The sequence below is a fragment of the Stegastes partitus genome, unplaced genomic scaffold (assembly GCF_000690725.1).
Source record: "Stegastes partitus isolate 25-593 unplaced genomic scaffold, Stegastes_partitus-1.0.2 Scaffold11, whole genome shotgun sequence".
Classification (NCBI taxonomy): domain Eukaryota; kingdom Metazoa; phylum Chordata; class Actinopteri; family Pomacentridae; genus Stegastes; species Stegastes partitus.
Window position 1 is genome coordinate 359,693 of NW_007577742.1, and position 15,908 is coordinate 375,600.

The 15,908-nt window shown below is 39.6% G+C and overlaps 2 protein-coding genes across 2 annotated transcripts in view; one reads left to right on the forward strand and one right to left on the reverse strand.

Moving 5' to 3' along the window:
• Positions 1 to 380: 380 nt before the first annotated feature.
• Positions 381 to 2,200, reverse strand: helt (helt bHLH transcription factor). The gene is made up of 4 exons (XM_008286815.1): positions 2,033 to 2,200; positions 1,373 to 1,477; positions 1,107 to 1,203; positions 381 to 856 (listed from the first exon to the last, which is right to left on the reverse strand). The coding sequence occupies exons 1-4, from the start codon at positions 2,198 to 2,200 to the stop codon at positions 381 to 383; spliced, it is 846 nt and encodes a 281-aa protein (XP_008285037.1).
• Positions 2,201 to 14,940: 12,740 nt separating this feature from the next.
• acsl1a (acyl-CoA synthetase long chain family member 1a) overlaps positions 14,941 to 15,908 on the forward strand; it is a 23,911-nt gene continuing 22,943 nt past the window's right edge. Inside the window, exon 1 of the mRNA XM_008286848.1 lies at positions 14,941 to 15,006. The gene's annotated coding sequence lies outside the window, so the exon portion shown is untranslated. The remainder of the gene's footprint in view (positions 15,007 to 15,908) is intronic.

Below are 15,908 nucleotides of genomic sequence, written 5' to 3' on the forward strand. Positions count from 1 at the left end.
TACTTTATCTTTCTTTAAATAGAAGTCACCATAACATTTATAGAATCTTGTTTAATTGGTAGCTTGTTTCTTTGTATATCTCTCCTCACAAGTACAAAATCACAGTAATTTTTTTTTTTTTGCAACCACGATTTCACGAAGCTACAGTTCCATATGTTTTGTCTGTGCGTGTTTCTTTCCTCTCCAGTTAAGCACTTTGGCTACTTTTGGTAATTTTGGTGATTTGTGGATTTACGCACTCAGAATGTCACTTAAAAAGAGAACAAAATCAGCTGAATTTTAGTCAGAAATACTGTATTTATTCACAACATGTACATTATTTTTTTTCCATCATTCACAACTGTATAAATAATAAACAACCGTAAAACAAGCAAAGCTATTTACATGGCGTGTTGCGCACTGTGCAAACTGAAAGTGTTTGCGTGCGTGTGACCGATGAAGTTGAAATAATGGTGATCGAGTCCCTGCACAGGCGACAAGTATCCGCCGTGCTGCTGTGTGTGCGCAGAGAGTGGCACGGTTGGGTACGAGATTCCCGGGCTGCGGGCCGAGCTGTGCCAGGAGAAGTGTCCCGGTGGACTCTGCTGGTACACGGACTCGGGTGGACTGTGGCTTTGGTGCTCAGGGGAGGAGTGTAGCTGGCTGAGGTAGTCAGACGGTTCTGGCATCGTACCGACGGAGCCAAACACAGGCTCTGTGACCACACGGGACTTTGACTGTAAGAAGGCGAGGATCCGTGCGTACTTGATGTCTTTGGTTTCAGCTCTGTCCTCTGTGGTCAGATAGTGCACCAAGTTTTTCATACACTCGTGGTATCCGTAGTGGAAGTAGTTTGCAAATTCAGCAAGCAGTTCACCTGAAATAAACCATAGAAAGTAACGATTACAACCCTGAAAGAACCAGAGGATGAACAGGTCTGGCACGATGTGGTTGCGAAGTATCTTTGATTGAAGTGCGTAAAGCTGGACTTACAGTAAAATCTATGAGTAAAAGCTAAGTTTAATTACATTTTACACAGTCAGCACGTATGAACTCCTTTAACTTTGTTGACAGGACAATGGTGATGTAATGCGTAAAGTACAAGAGCGCTATGAAACGTTACCGACCTTTTTCTCTCCCACGGGGGAAATCCGCTGAGTGGAGCGCGCGCAGGTACTGAACAGTCATTTCCAAGATTTCAGCTTTCTCCAGTTTTCCAGAGTTCTGCCAAAATACATAAAAATCCGACGTTAAAAATGTGTGACTGCAAATAGGGTTAGAGCTTTCTATCAGATAATCTCACAATCGGATAATCTGGGTATATATTTCTTAATACATTTTAGTGTAAATATATAACATAAAATATGTATTAGGTTGTATATTTTTACAATACCTGTTTAGCCAGAGCCATTGGAACAGTTTTTCCAAGTTCGTTTAGGCAGCGATTAATGCGGTCCCGTCTTCTTTTCTCAATGACTTTGTGAGAGATTGGAGTTCTCTGAAAACAAGGAGAGAAACAAGATGAACACGCGGAATCCCTCTTGCAGTTAAACACACAAACGAAAGTAAAGTGAAATCCCGTAGTATGCTGCGAAGAAATGATGCAGAAAACTTCTTCACGAGATCTAAAACTCCTGGCGAGTTTTGTGCGCTGCGCGCCTTGCTGCTCCAGAGCGCGCAGCAGACATCTGCGCTCCGGACAGTTTCTTTGACGTTGAGTCCGCTTTAGACACGGTTAACGTGTCGTTTAGCAGATTTAACACACTCTAAGTGTTTCTAATGTAGTAAAGTACACTAATGTTGCCAAATATCTAGTTACTAGCAAATTTGCGCTTTAATATAAATAGCGCGCAGTAGTTATCCTATAACGCGTGCCACACGCAGGTGCACAACCGAATTTTTTTATTCCACTACCGTGAAAATTACTCCAAATAGTAGTTCGGCAGTATTAGCTGTTAATGCTGAAGTACAAAAATCCAAAAGGTAACTCAAAAGTGCCATGTTGCCAAAATAAGTCAGTCCTCAAAATGCAGAGCGCACAAGGAGCGCATACCTTTCTGTCTTTCATTTTAGATGCCATCGATGGATTCCTGACAAACTTCTTAAAAATATGTTCAGCTAGAAGTTGGGGAGATGTGTTGATCTGGTAGAGGATGAAGCAGACTGAAGTTTGAGGGGAAAGCTGGCCTTTATAAAGGGACCATCCAAGAGACTCTGGCATTCATGGTGTAAATTATTCCATGGGATTAGAGCCATGCATTGGGTAAATGTGTGCATTTAGGATCAGTTAAAGAAATAGTAAAAATCTAAAGCCATAGGCTAGCAGGGGGGCAAACCTGCTTTGTTAATCCACGTGGCTGTTCAAAAGACACGTGATTACTTTCGGAATATTATTTGCATAGTAACAACCCAGGCGGGAAATAAGAACTGAGCGTTGGGATCGCCTGATCCGGCGGGGCGCACTGTGCGCACTGAAAACAAAGCCGGCGAAAAAAGAAACCCTTTTTCTTCCAACTCGCGTTTCTCACACGATCGCCTGTTTACAAATCCCAGCAAGCGATCTTAACTCTCATCCAAGCCCGGTCCGAGTTTTAAGGCCTGTCCAGTGTCATTAGAGTAATTAAGTAAGCCTTTAATAGGCTGTTCCGCCAAGTTCAGGGGAGATCTTTTGGAGACGGAGTCCCCCCGTTTGTTCTCGGCGTTTCTCACACGACTTGGTGACACGTCCATCTTTTATGAGAGATGGCAAGCTTTTTGTTTACATTCTTTATTTTGTTGGACTCCTCGGCAGGTGTGTGATTAGCCCTGGCACACGAGCGTCGTCTGCGTCAAGGCCAGCGTCTCCAGCAGCCTCTGGCACACGAGGGTTACCCACCACTGGAGACTCTTTGGAGAGGCTCAATTTGTATCCTATTATCCTATAAGAAAATGTCTATTCACTCGAATGAATAGTTTCATTGGCCTAAATTTTAATAATGCTGTGAAAGAAAGGGAGAAATAAAGAAGAATGCAGCTGGTGTGAACGCGCATTATTCCCCGTCACCTGCAAGATGGGTAGCCTGGAGACCTCTATTCATTTGCCTAATTTCGGTCAACTTAACAAACTTTGGGAGAAATTATACTGCCATTGTTATGAAGGGTGAAGCTTTCTGATCGAATTAACAGCATGTTTTGATCCGGTAAATGTCATTAGAAAGAAAGAAACAATCGCGTTTAAAGGGGCCTGGGTAATGCGCCAAGTGGAGACGCCAAAGCGCAAACAGCACAAAGGGTGCTAGTAAATGCCACAGGGGACTTTTGTACCCTCACATTGCTCAAGTTTTTCCCCCCAAACAAAGGGCATTATTTTATACTTGAATACATTTCATACAACAATTGGCTGTTTTCTTCAAACATATTTTCACAGCAAGGTTAACAACAGGTTTATTGTGTGCGCTCCTTCTCACAGATTCAAACTGCTCTCATGCGCCACAACAGTTTTTTTTTTTTTGCTCCAGTCCTCTTTTTCTCACTGAGAACGTTTTAATCTAGAAACTTTCGCCGTGCTTGGATATATTTGATCCTGTGAGCGACGTCGAAGAATTAAAAAGCAGCGGAGATTGAGAAAGAAAAGCTCACAAGACATCTGAAGCTTTTGGAGAGTTTTTAGAGCACCATGGAGAGAAAAGCGCGAGCGAGCGGGACGGGGGCATAAAATCCAATTACATGAGTGTGGAGTTTTTAACACTTTTTATGTGTTTGTCCTTTGAAATATTGAGGGACTTGCGTGCTGCTGCTTTTTTATAAACTGAATTAAAGACTGGAAGTTTTTGCTGTCAGACTTTGTAAGGACAAAATGTTGCGACAGAATGAAGCCAACTCACGAGTCAGGATTTGTCTCCATAACAGTTATAGTACTACTGTAGTGCCAAAACTACATTCTGTGTTCAAAACAAATGTTGGAAAATTGTCTAATATCCATCTAATTTAATGAATTAGCATTTAATGTATATATTTTCCATCCTACTTTGAAGAAAGTTTCTGACAAACCACTGCGTTTGCACGGTTTTATTTTATACATGTTGCAGAACATTCTGCCTTTTGTTTGGTGGTAGCTGCTTTAGGAGCAAAATAGCTTACAATAAAACACAGGCTACTAAATGCTCGACTTTTTTTCTGCATTATCCAGAGTGGCTGCAAACTCTGCGCACGCATGCAGCAAAAATAATCACGTTCATTGGATGCATCACTCTGTTTTGATTGCATTTTCCAAGTGGGCTCATTTATGTCCAGTAGCTACAGTAGTAGATTAGCAGAATAAGAAGCTACTGATGGATACTCGAATAAACATGAATTGTTTTGGGAAAATGTGGTAATTACATCATTGCTGTAGATTATTTTGCAGTAATTTACTGGTTTAAACAAACAGCTGTAAGAAGTTATACACGTGAATATGAGTAAATATTACTTTTTTAAAAATCCCTATAAATACTATGTGTAACCACTTTAATTTGGAATTGCGGCAGATAGGTCTTCTCTCCACTGACTGAAAATAACTGATCAATTAACTGATGTCACTTTCAGTTATTGCATTTTGGACGCATTTACGCCGATGTTCCATATTGATATTCAGACAGACTGTCACTGTAATTAATGTTGTTACTGAGATCCTGGGTTTATAAACAGAATATACACTTGTTAACAAGATCATGCTGAGTTTTATTTATTTTACATGCAAACTTTAAATAAGCAAAGATAAAAATGGAGATGATCCACATCTGGTGAAGGTGCAAACGAATTGAAATCAATCAGATGGCAACAGTTAGTGCCCTTTAGAATGTGATGTGTGGTGAAAAGTATTTGCAATAGCATTATAAACAATGTCAGTGAGAAATGCGTGTTTTTATCATTACAGTTTAGTCTTTTTACCCAATTTTGACTGCACGTTTATTCCAGAAACTTTGGTACAGTAGTTTCATGTTACTTAATTTAAGCTCATCATTTGCATGCAGAAAGTACACTTTCTTGAAAGTCTGGTAAAATATTTCACCATTAACTGATTTGTGTTTCTGCTTATTTAACTTGTACAGGGACATGATGGTAACAGTAAGTGGTCATTTCCAGCGGTATCACACATTTGCATACAAGTCTGTAACAGGAAAACATAAACAAGCCTGCAGGGATGAAGGCTAATTTGTGGCAGCAGCTTCTGTGAGCAGCAGCAGCAGCAGCAGCAGCAGCTCTGGACTGTGTGTTGTCAGGCGCTGCGCTCTGACCCGTGGTGACCTCTGAGGGTCCCCGACACAATCCTTTGGCTTGGTGCGCCACCCTCAGCCTGAACGGCAGCAGTTCACACGGTCCCCATTGAGCCCGTGGAAACGAACTAAGCTGAGTTCAGACTGCATGGTTCAGCAGCTACAGACCCTTTGAAAAACAAATACAGCGACCGTTTAAGCCAAGTGTTTACTCGTTATGGCTGGTGAAGATACAAGGGGATGAATTTAATGTACCTGACACGACTTTTTTTTTTTTTTTTTTGAACAATATGACAGTGATTGTAGTGAATTAAACTATGATAAATCACAATGGATATCACAAACAACTAAAATCTAAATGAACAGTCAGAATTTTACCACAGACTCACTAAATGTCTTCTTATAAGATAAATTATTAGATTCCAAAAAGTTAGACTAATGTGTCTTTTAGGTGTAAAAGTGCTCCCTCTTGTGGTATACATTGGTAACTGCAGTGGCCTTCATGCTCACCACAAAATGTTTGAGCTTTAAAAGAAATAAAGGCAAAAGTTTTAGATAAAAGAAAAATAAAATCAAAGTGCAGCGTCTGTTTTTAAATGGCCTTTATGGCTGTTGCTGTAATTATCGCCGCTGTCACATTTGAGAGCTGCTCTCTACCCAGCTAAAAGCATCTTTTATTTTAGAAAGAAAACATACAGTAATATGCTATCAGAGATCAAAATATCATCAGTTCTCCATAGATTCAGTCAGCACTCTCACAGTTACAATTATTCTACAGCAAATGAAAATAGACACAATATGCTGATCCTGTTTTACATCCGTGACATCTAAATCCAGTTAAGATTCTGCTTTTTTATAGGTGCAGTGATCTGTAATGTGTAGAGTTTTACAGATAAATGAAAAAAATAAATAAATAATTAGCCAGAATTTCCATCGCAACATCAGCTGATTCCAGGATGTAAAAAGGGGGAACAGTGTGAAAAGATCAACAGCAAAACTTGTGTAAAAAATAAATAAAAAATCATATTTTGACAAATTGAAGTCACTGGTCTCACAATACAGTTGTGACACTGAATATGTTTTGAACTCAATTTTACAAATATCTAAATGTAAAAACAAAGTACTTTTCTAGTCCAAAATGAAAAGTTTGCTTAAATTAAAGTATGCAAAGATCCTTTCTTTTATACTTCAAGCACACTTGAGTAAAAGTACTTAAAGTGTCAAAGAAAAACTCCGTATTAGTCAGAATGGTGCCCTCCATAGTGCTATAATGTTGTATGCGATTTTAGTAACACAGTTTTCCTAAGTAGGTGCTGCTCAGTTATATTTTCTTCAAGTTTTATTTAAATTGAACAGTTCTTCTGAAATTCAGCAGCTACTTAAAAAAAATCAACTAACTGAAGTCCTTCATTGTCTTCATGTCAGTAATAAAGTTGTGGTGAAAACATACTCAGTTTAAAAGTACTTTGTTTTTTCTTACTTACTTACTCTAATTCTGTAAATCAGTTTTAAAACATTTTTAGTGTGAAATAGAACTTCTTCTACTTCTAAAACATTGCATTTCATGGGGGGAAAAAAAACATGTGATTATAGTGTCTACATTTGATTTACCCTTTGTTAATCCTTTTGTTTGCACAATGTAAATCTACAAAGCAGAATATCTAATCATGTCCTCATAAAATGCAGAGCCCTACATTGCAACATGTACTCTATGTATGTATAATGTAAATGCAACATGGACATTTATATCAAATGTAAATACTCAGACAACTCTAAATTGTAGGTCATTTTAATTGGACTCTAGTAGAGTTGTTGTACTGTTTATTTTACATCACTATTGCAAAGAGATAAAGACACAGAGAAACCTTGATTATCATACTACTACTACTTTTATCTTTTGTCTAAACTTCTTATATCCTTCTACCTCTGGGACAGTAATGATGCAGGCAATGAAACAGGTCACCTAGAGTTGTGAGCTCTCTGTTAGTGAGTTAATGTGCTGCCAATTATTTAATCATTATTATATTAATTTTCTAGAGCAGGGTCTGTACTCTTCTTCTTTTGCTTTTGCAGTTTTGTTGGTTTTATTTGTTTTTTGTATGTATTGCCATCCGGTGCCTCTGTGGTCACACATGTCCTGCTTTAATTTGACTGTAAGGTATTTTTATGTCAACCTAATATCAGATTTAAAAAATGTGTGTCAACTAACTTTTAGTTTGTGTGCCTCCACTGCAGCATCTGGCTGCATGTGACTTTTTGTTGTACAGTGCTGGAAGAAGTATTGAGATCCTGCCAGTGCCAGTACAACAGAGTGAAAATACTCTTAGCAAGTAAGTAAAATGTAAACTTTAAATTGAATTTGCATCATTACTAAAGTGACAGCACAGTGGTGTTATCAGAAAACTGTACCTAATGTGTCTAAAATATAAGAGGGAAAACTTCAACGACTGTTTATGTACTTTATATACATGTACTGTTATGCATTAATGCTGAAGCAGCATTGCACTGTTGTAGCTGGCTGAGGAGGAGCTAGTTTAAACCATGGTATATATAGGGCACTATTTTAGTCTGCTGGTTCCTAACCTCAGGGTCTGCTGCTATCCTTAGGGTCACAAGATAAGGGGTCAGGAGATGATTAATGACATATCAAATGAGAAAACACAACGTACAGCCCCACAAATTTGAGAATAGTTTTGAAATTTTCAATACTTTTTTTCTCATTTATTTGATAATATGACTAATTTAACCTCTGTGCACCTAAAGAAACAATAATTTCAGCAAAACTGAGTTTTTTTGTGGAAATGATTGTGTCACTTTAATAAAAGTAAAACACCATCATTATAAAATAACGTGTTATAAGTGAAAGAACTGCAATAAAAATCCATGCTAAAGTGAAAGTACAGTAAAAAGGTGTGTTTAAAAGCTCCTTATACAGTGTTACGTATTGATTCTATTACTGGAAAATGGTTCCTGATATATGCATGTGGAAAGTTACTGTTTACTGCAACAAGCTGAGGTGCATCTAATTTTGGCTACACTTGAAAAACTACAGTGATAGCAGTGACGCCAGCTCACAGAACATCTGATGTCTACATTCTGACACAGGATCTAGAAAGCTCTTCCAAAAATGTATTTGTTACAGATAATGTTTATTAGGTGATGGGTAGGTGATTTTTTTTTCATACATAAAGGAGGTAACTAATACATAAAGTCAAAATAAAATGTAGTTAAACTTTAAATCTAAATGTCACCAAATTGTTTAGTGAATAAAGTCAAATTGGTTGACAGTACTTGAATGTATTTTACTAATACATCTGTGCATTTCTATTTTCTTCTAGGTATTAAGATATAGGAATTTAATGCAAATCAAAGGCATCCAAAACCACCACGAGACAACCTTCACTGTGAAATAGTAATCAAGTCAAATCACAAAGGTAGGCTAGAAAGTCTATTTTTTAACCCAGCGCATCTCTTTGTTCTCGGTGCAGTGGTTTGGAATGAAAAGGACTTTGCGGGTCAAAAGGGTGGGGTTATATAACCTCCTGTAGGATGACTGGCTGTGTTGTACAGAGTCAGGAGGGGTGACTTCAGGTGAGGTGCTTATACTTGTGATTTTAACAGCTGCCCCTTTAAACAGCACATTTGAATTTATCAAATAGAAAAGAATGGCTATGTAGGATGCAGGATGCAGGGACAAGCTTGCCATTGGCTGCTCATTTTAGTTCCCTTCTACTGTCTCTGTGTTTTTTGTTACCAAAAACAACAACCTCTGAGCAGCAGCCTACCACATTGAAAATGTATTTTTTTGCAGAGGATGTAGATGAAGCAGTAAGGCAGCCTTGACAGTTGTTTTTTTTTTTTTTACGTTACGTTATCCATTTTAATGACAATGCTTGTGTTCCTGCATGCAAATGTTCCACCAAAACAATTTCACCCGTCAGTATTTTGAGGGGACAGCAGAGCCACATCCACTGCTTGGACCTGCTCATGATGTCTGTGATTTGTTTAAAGACATACAAACAAGCCAGAGTGTTTTTTCCTGTGCAGCTGTGTGGTGCAGTTAGACCGTTATGTTCTACGGAGCGGGCTGTCAAAGTGAGAATACATGTCTGTTAACAGCAGCACAGTTCCTTCTGTGAGCTTCTGACTGTCCTTTTGCCATGTGGTTTGTAGATTCTTTAGATTAGGGAGGTAGTTTCTGTTGAAGGAGGACAAAAATTGATTAGACAGTACTTGACTGTGCCTCCACTGTCTGACCTCCAGTCCGGTTGGAATCTCCAGTCGCACAGTGTGCAACACTTCCTCAGAAAAACTCAGGCTTCCCACCGTCATCCTGAGAGCAGTTTTTTTCCCTCTCCAACATGTTAAAATGGAGTAAATTTGGGACTTATGTAGCTGTTCTCTCAGATGCCGGTTGATGGCTGTGAATTTATCTCTCAACTCTTTGTGTCCTCCTTTAAAGTTGGTGCCACAGTCAGAAAGAAGCTTATGGCGACGTCCTCTGTTTGCAGTGAAACCCCTGAGAGACACAAGGATAAAGATAAAGATAAAGATAAAGATAAAGATAAAGATAAAGATAAAGATAAACTTTATTGATCCCTCAGTGGGGAAAGTTCACCAACAGCTCCAAAAAGAAAAAGTGTAAAGTCAGTACAAGAATAATTTAGAAAACACACAGTGCAAAATTGCAAGAGAAACATTATATACAGAAGATGTTTTTTCAAAGATGACTATATACACAAGGATGAGGTAACAGTTATTGCACACAAGTGGAATGCGTTTGTAGGAGGAAAAAGTGCAGCAGTAAGGTAGACCGGTGAAGTTCATAATGCAGCATTATAAAGTCTGACTGATGTTGGAATAAAGGACCTGTGGAAATGCTGAAAAGATCAGAGGCAAGACTGTTCAGCAGTTCAGTTTGAATCCATCCATTCATTATCTATACACCGCTTAATCCTCACTAGGGTGGTGGGGGGGCTGGAGTCTATCCCAGCTGACTTAGGGCGAAGGCAGAGGACACCCTGGACAGGTCACCAGTCTATCACAGGGCTACACTTAGAGACAGACAACCAAGCACACTCACATTCACACCTACGGACAATTTGGATACACCAATTAACCAGCAGGTGAGAACCCACACAGGTACAGGGAGAACATCCAAACTCCACAAAGAAAGACCCCAGACTGAGATTCAAACCCAAGAACTTTGAGCTGTAAGGCGATAGTGCTAACCACTGCTCCACCGTGCCACCCAGTATGACTACATCTGGTGCTAAAACAGTAAAACAATGTTCCCCATTGTTATACTACACAGTGCTCTCGTTTGATGGTTAGAGACCCACAACAGTCAACTCCTGTGGACCAGAAGTTTGGTTTCCATACTCTTAATCTTGAGGGCGGTATGTATGTTTGCAATTTCTGGGTAGGCAGATTTGCGTCACCTCTTTTTGAAATCTGTACATGACCACTGATGTATTTGACAGCTTGCCTGCCTTGAGGATCCACTATGTAAAGCGTATTTCTGTTAGTACACTATCGGGTCCTGGGTAAAGCAGTCGCATGTCATCATCCTTTATCAAGACTTGTGTAACAGGATGCTTGAGGTCAATTACTATGGCATGCATTGTGTCAAGTTCAAGGTTTTTGCTACGTTGAAGTCTAAACTCTTTGCACATCTACTTCATGAGGAAGGTGTATAGGAGAGGAACCAATGTATCCAACGGGTTCAGATAGTCTCCTGCACAGTGTCTAACTTGCAAAGATAAATTAATTCGTGCAACTTTTCAGCCCTAGACATTTGCCTGATGACAGTCTAGCACCAAAACATTGCACTCGTAAATTTATCTTTGCAAGTTAGACAGTGTGTGGGAGTGTATTTGAACCTGTTGGATACTCTGTTAAAGTTTGCCACTCACTGTTACGACTCTAATACTTTATCTAGCAGAGGGCACAGGAGCAACAGACAACTGTGTGAGGGAATTTCCTTTCCAGCTTTCAGTGCTTTAAATTTCTTTGGGAAGCTCCCAGATTGAGGGTGAGCAATTAGTCTGGTTTCTGCTTTGGTTTGTGATGTGCCAGTGGGGTTTGAATTCAAGGTTTGTGTAATTTCATGAGCTACAGTACATCTTCTTGATCTGACAGGTGCCATTCAGTTTTGGACTTGGAAGGCCAAATGACTTGATGGTTGGTTGAGTTCCCCCCCCCAAAAAAGGGGGTGTCAGTATCAGATAGGAGCAGAAGAGACAGGCCATGGACTGGAGCCAAGGTGTGCTTTCAATGTGTAGTGGTTAGATCTTAGACTAGGTAACCTCGAGTGATGTAATCTGCAGGGTTCTTACCTGTTTTGTTCTAGTGACCAACCTTTCGTTCCTGAATGGAACCACAGCTGCTCAACATGCTGTCTTCTTGTGAAGCGAACAAGCACCGGATATATTCAGGTGACTCATCAAGGGAAGCAGACCCTTGTAATTCCCATCCCAACTTCATCTTCACTGCAGCTGGTGCTCCCTTAGGGCCATATGTGACTCCGTCTATATGTGTGCGGAGGAATTAATTATCTAATTCTGTAAGAATGTGTGTCGGAAGGAGTGCATTGGGAGACTGTGCATGTAAGCGTAGGTTTGCTTTACTTATCTACAGGAACGTTTGTTCAACAAACATAAGAAAGAGGTGAATGCACTGTCCACGGAGAATTTTTTGTGAGACCGTGAAGCGGCAGAAATTTTCAGGTTTATGTTTTGCCTTCTAGGGTTTCTGTCTGACTGTGCATAGCTTTAGTGTTCCTGGCTCTCCCTGTAAACCAAGATACTTGGCTGCACCTGGAAGCAACATAGTGTGCTTAGATCTATCCTCTAAGTGAGCATAGGCATCATCTGTCTTATTCTTGCTGCTAAGTCTCACTGTCACTACTTGAAGTATAGTACTTTGGATGGGATCATGTTCAGTGTATGTTTGCATTCTGTTTACTTCAGGCAATGTGCTTTGACAATGGTCAATACATTCAGAGCAACTTTTTTGAAAGTTCATTCTGCTGCTTTGTGAGTTCTGCCATGTTTCCAACATCTGTTCTGCTACTTTGACCATTTTGACAATTTGCTTGTGCTTGAGCCTCTCATGTTTTTAGGGAATTAGAGTAGCGATATGTTCCTTAAATGTGCCTTAAATGAAGGTGCTGCTCCTATCCTGTTGATCCATATGAATACTTTCTATTGATCCCGTGGATAATGGTGGTTGATGGAAACTTAAATCTTTGATGAGTTGCTTTTTTGTGCACTTGAGGGTAACCAATATGCAGGTTGCTGGTTTGTGCTACAACTGTTTGACATTCTGCCTCTCCTTCAAAGCAAGCAGAAACGTCAACTATATTATGGTGAGCATCAGGAATTGCTGAGCAGAAAAACCTTGAAAGTTGGAAATTAGCTCTGCAGGAAGCTTCCTCAACAAGCGCTGAACATGTGAAGCACAGGCTCTATTCTAGTGAGGTTGTAGCAAACTCCTAAAAAGTTTTGAAACCCCTCAGCCTGGCAGAAAGATACCTAAGGGAGATTTCCATCAATACTAGTTGATATAGTTGACGGTTGTGGGTGTTGGACTAAGGAAAGCACAATATGGTGAGACAAGGGGAGACATAGGTGATCCAACAGGATATGATAGTTCAAGCTCCTGTAATGGTAGAAGGTTGGTGAGAGTTATCATTAATATAATAAATTCATGAGGGTTTTGCCTGAAATAAGGGAATCAGGGCCCCTCTACATGTGATGAATATCATGAGCCAATAATCTGTTGTACAGGAGCCACAGGCAAAGAATCATTTAGATTAGGGAGAACAGTGAGGTGAGGGACATATTAAACAGGAGTTGGCTGGGAAACAGAATAATGGGATTAAGGCTTCTGTACAGACTGAGGCGTGGACTGATATTAGTCTGTAGCAACATGCATGGCTGTAAAATGGTTGACAAAGCTTCATGAACAGTAATGAGCAAAAGTTGTGTTGGATATATTTGGTTATTAGTTGGCAATCCTTGTCGTGTTTCATGTAGCTTTCACATAGTTTCAGAAATAACTTGTGATCAGCTAAGCAATGCAGTGTTCTTACATCGTTGTGCTGATTTAAACACAGTTAAACAGTACAATTTCAACTTCAAACATTGTAAAAGAGTGAATCACTATTCTTGAAAAATATGTCTGTTTGATGTGATTATTGAGAGTTTTTCCTGTTGTTGTGATGGTTAACAGGTTTCTGGGATTTTACTGGTTAGTATCAGTAATTGAACCAGTGAACATCTGTAAAATAACATCACCAAAAAACTGACAGTTAAAAAATTTTTTAAACATAGAATAAAATAGAATAGAATAGAAATACTGTAATAATTCTTGAGGGCAAAATTGGTTATTACAACAGAAAAAGTAAAGTTACCACCACCATAAACACCGATAAAAAATAAACAACAACCAAACTGTACAATAAATGTAATATGTGTGAACAAATACAAGTACCTTGGAGTTGTGCTTGACCACAGACTGAAATGGGACTCTTGGCCGGACTGCCTTAGCACGAAAGCACAACAAAGAAAGTAATTTTTAAAGAAACTTCTGTCTTTTAATGTGAACTGCAAAATGGCCCACATGTTTTACTGTGCTTTTATTGAAAGCATCTTGACATTTTGCATTATTTGTTGGTTTGGCAAGAAAGATGGTAACAACAGCCAGCAAACTGTTGGGAACCACACTACTCTAGAATATATTTACAGCTATGATTATGAACAAGGCGGATACTTTTGTGGCTGACGAGGGGTATCCACTTGCCTCCTTCTTTAAACTGTTGCCATCTGCAAGGCGGTATTGCCCTCCTCTGTACAACAAAACAAACAAACAAACAAACAAAAAACAGGTCCAAACTGTCTTTTATTCCACAAGCCATCAAACTTTTAAATATGGACAGGAAATAAGATCCAGCTGGTCTGGCTGTAACATGTGACGTGTGGAGAAATTGTTTTGAAGTGTTTGCCGACTACCTACGTGTGAAATGCTATTTGAGTGTTTTCTGCTGCAAACCAATTTCCCCACTGGGATAAATAAACGTCTATCTCTATCTGTCTCTATCTAAACTTTAAGTAAAAATGCCCTATGTGAAATGTAGTGCAAATAATGTCCAAGAGTGCAAAAAAAAATGTGCAAAAGGCAATTTCAATGTCAGAACCAGATGCTACAAGGCAGAGAAGGCTGACATTTAAAAAAAAAACAAACAAAAGGAAAGAAAAAACATTTAGTTTCGAGAGTACAAGTAAATCACCTAATTTCAGATTCAGTTTAGATAATATCTGAAACATTGATTTGCAATGGAGACAGATTAAAACATTTTTCTAAAGAACAGGAGGATTTATTTGTGGTTTGAGTGAGTAAAGCTCGTTTTTCTCCCCCTGGGTAGCAAAAACAAGGAAAGTAAAGTACCTTAAAAGTACTTCTAGTAACCTGCAGGACTCACACCACTGTGTTTGTGTTTGTACAGTCACCTTGAGTTCTTCTCACACACTGAATGTGGCTGAAGTGGACAGGATGTGGCTGATTGAATGCACATAACCTACATGTGAAATATGCTCAGTCGTCATTGTGAGCACGGATCGACCAATGACTGAGCTCTTCTCAAACTTTGAGCCGAAGCAACACGTGAGGCCTCCTCTGATTGGCCGAGAGCCGCAGCAGCTGCACAAAATGTAGACCGCCGCTCCTTCACTGCTGCTGCTGCTGCTGCTGCCTCAAGAGCCAGGTTCAAGTCTGCTGCCGCTGCACACAGGTTAGTGGGCACATTTGTTGCTTTAAAGCTCCTATTCTGACACGTAGAGCAGCTCTGACTCATACCCGAGCTATCTGCTTAAGTTAGAGGAGGATGCGAGCCACTGAAAAGCCTCCTTTTATTGTTGCTTCAGAATTGAGCAGCCACGTTTTCTGGCTTTTCTCCACATCGCGTCTTCAAGTGCGTTTGTATCTCTGACGCTCGTATCTGCAGCAGCACGGTCAGTCTGCGTCTTGGATCAGAACAATATGTTCACTCGTGCTATCTGTCGGTATCTGCGAGAAATGCGCGTCTCTGAAGCTGGGAAGTGAAAGCAGATATGGACACGTAGCATCAGAGGGGATGAGACACTGGCTGTCCAATCATACTTTGTTTAGAAACTTTTTTTTCTAATCTCCTTGTTGCCTACTTGGTATATAACTACCCTGCTGCTGGTTCATGAATGAAGATGATCAGGGGTGTGTGAGGGGAACAATGTCACCATTGTGCATGTGGTGGCATCCCGCCATATCGTCTGACCTGGTAACCCTCAGCTCTGACCTGCTCTGCTCACAGGAGGAAGTGAGAGCAGCTCAGACCACTGAGGATCACAGCAGTGGGGTTTCATGCACTCACTGGTTTCCTTCCTCTTATTTCCATACAACATGGAAATCTCTTGGTGAAAAAACTTGTTTAAGTTGTGGCCTGCAGCTCGTCATAGTAAACATGAGCTGTTTCTTTCTTTCTTTCAGAGTTAGATCATTGTTAATGTACAGATTAGTAAAGATTTTTTAATTCATAGCCTGAACAGTGATCGACGTCAACGTTTGAGAGTTTAAAAACTCTAAATTGTTATTTTATAGAGATTTCTGACCACAATATGTACTAGATAGAATCAATTTTATTTAAAAATGCAACAATTT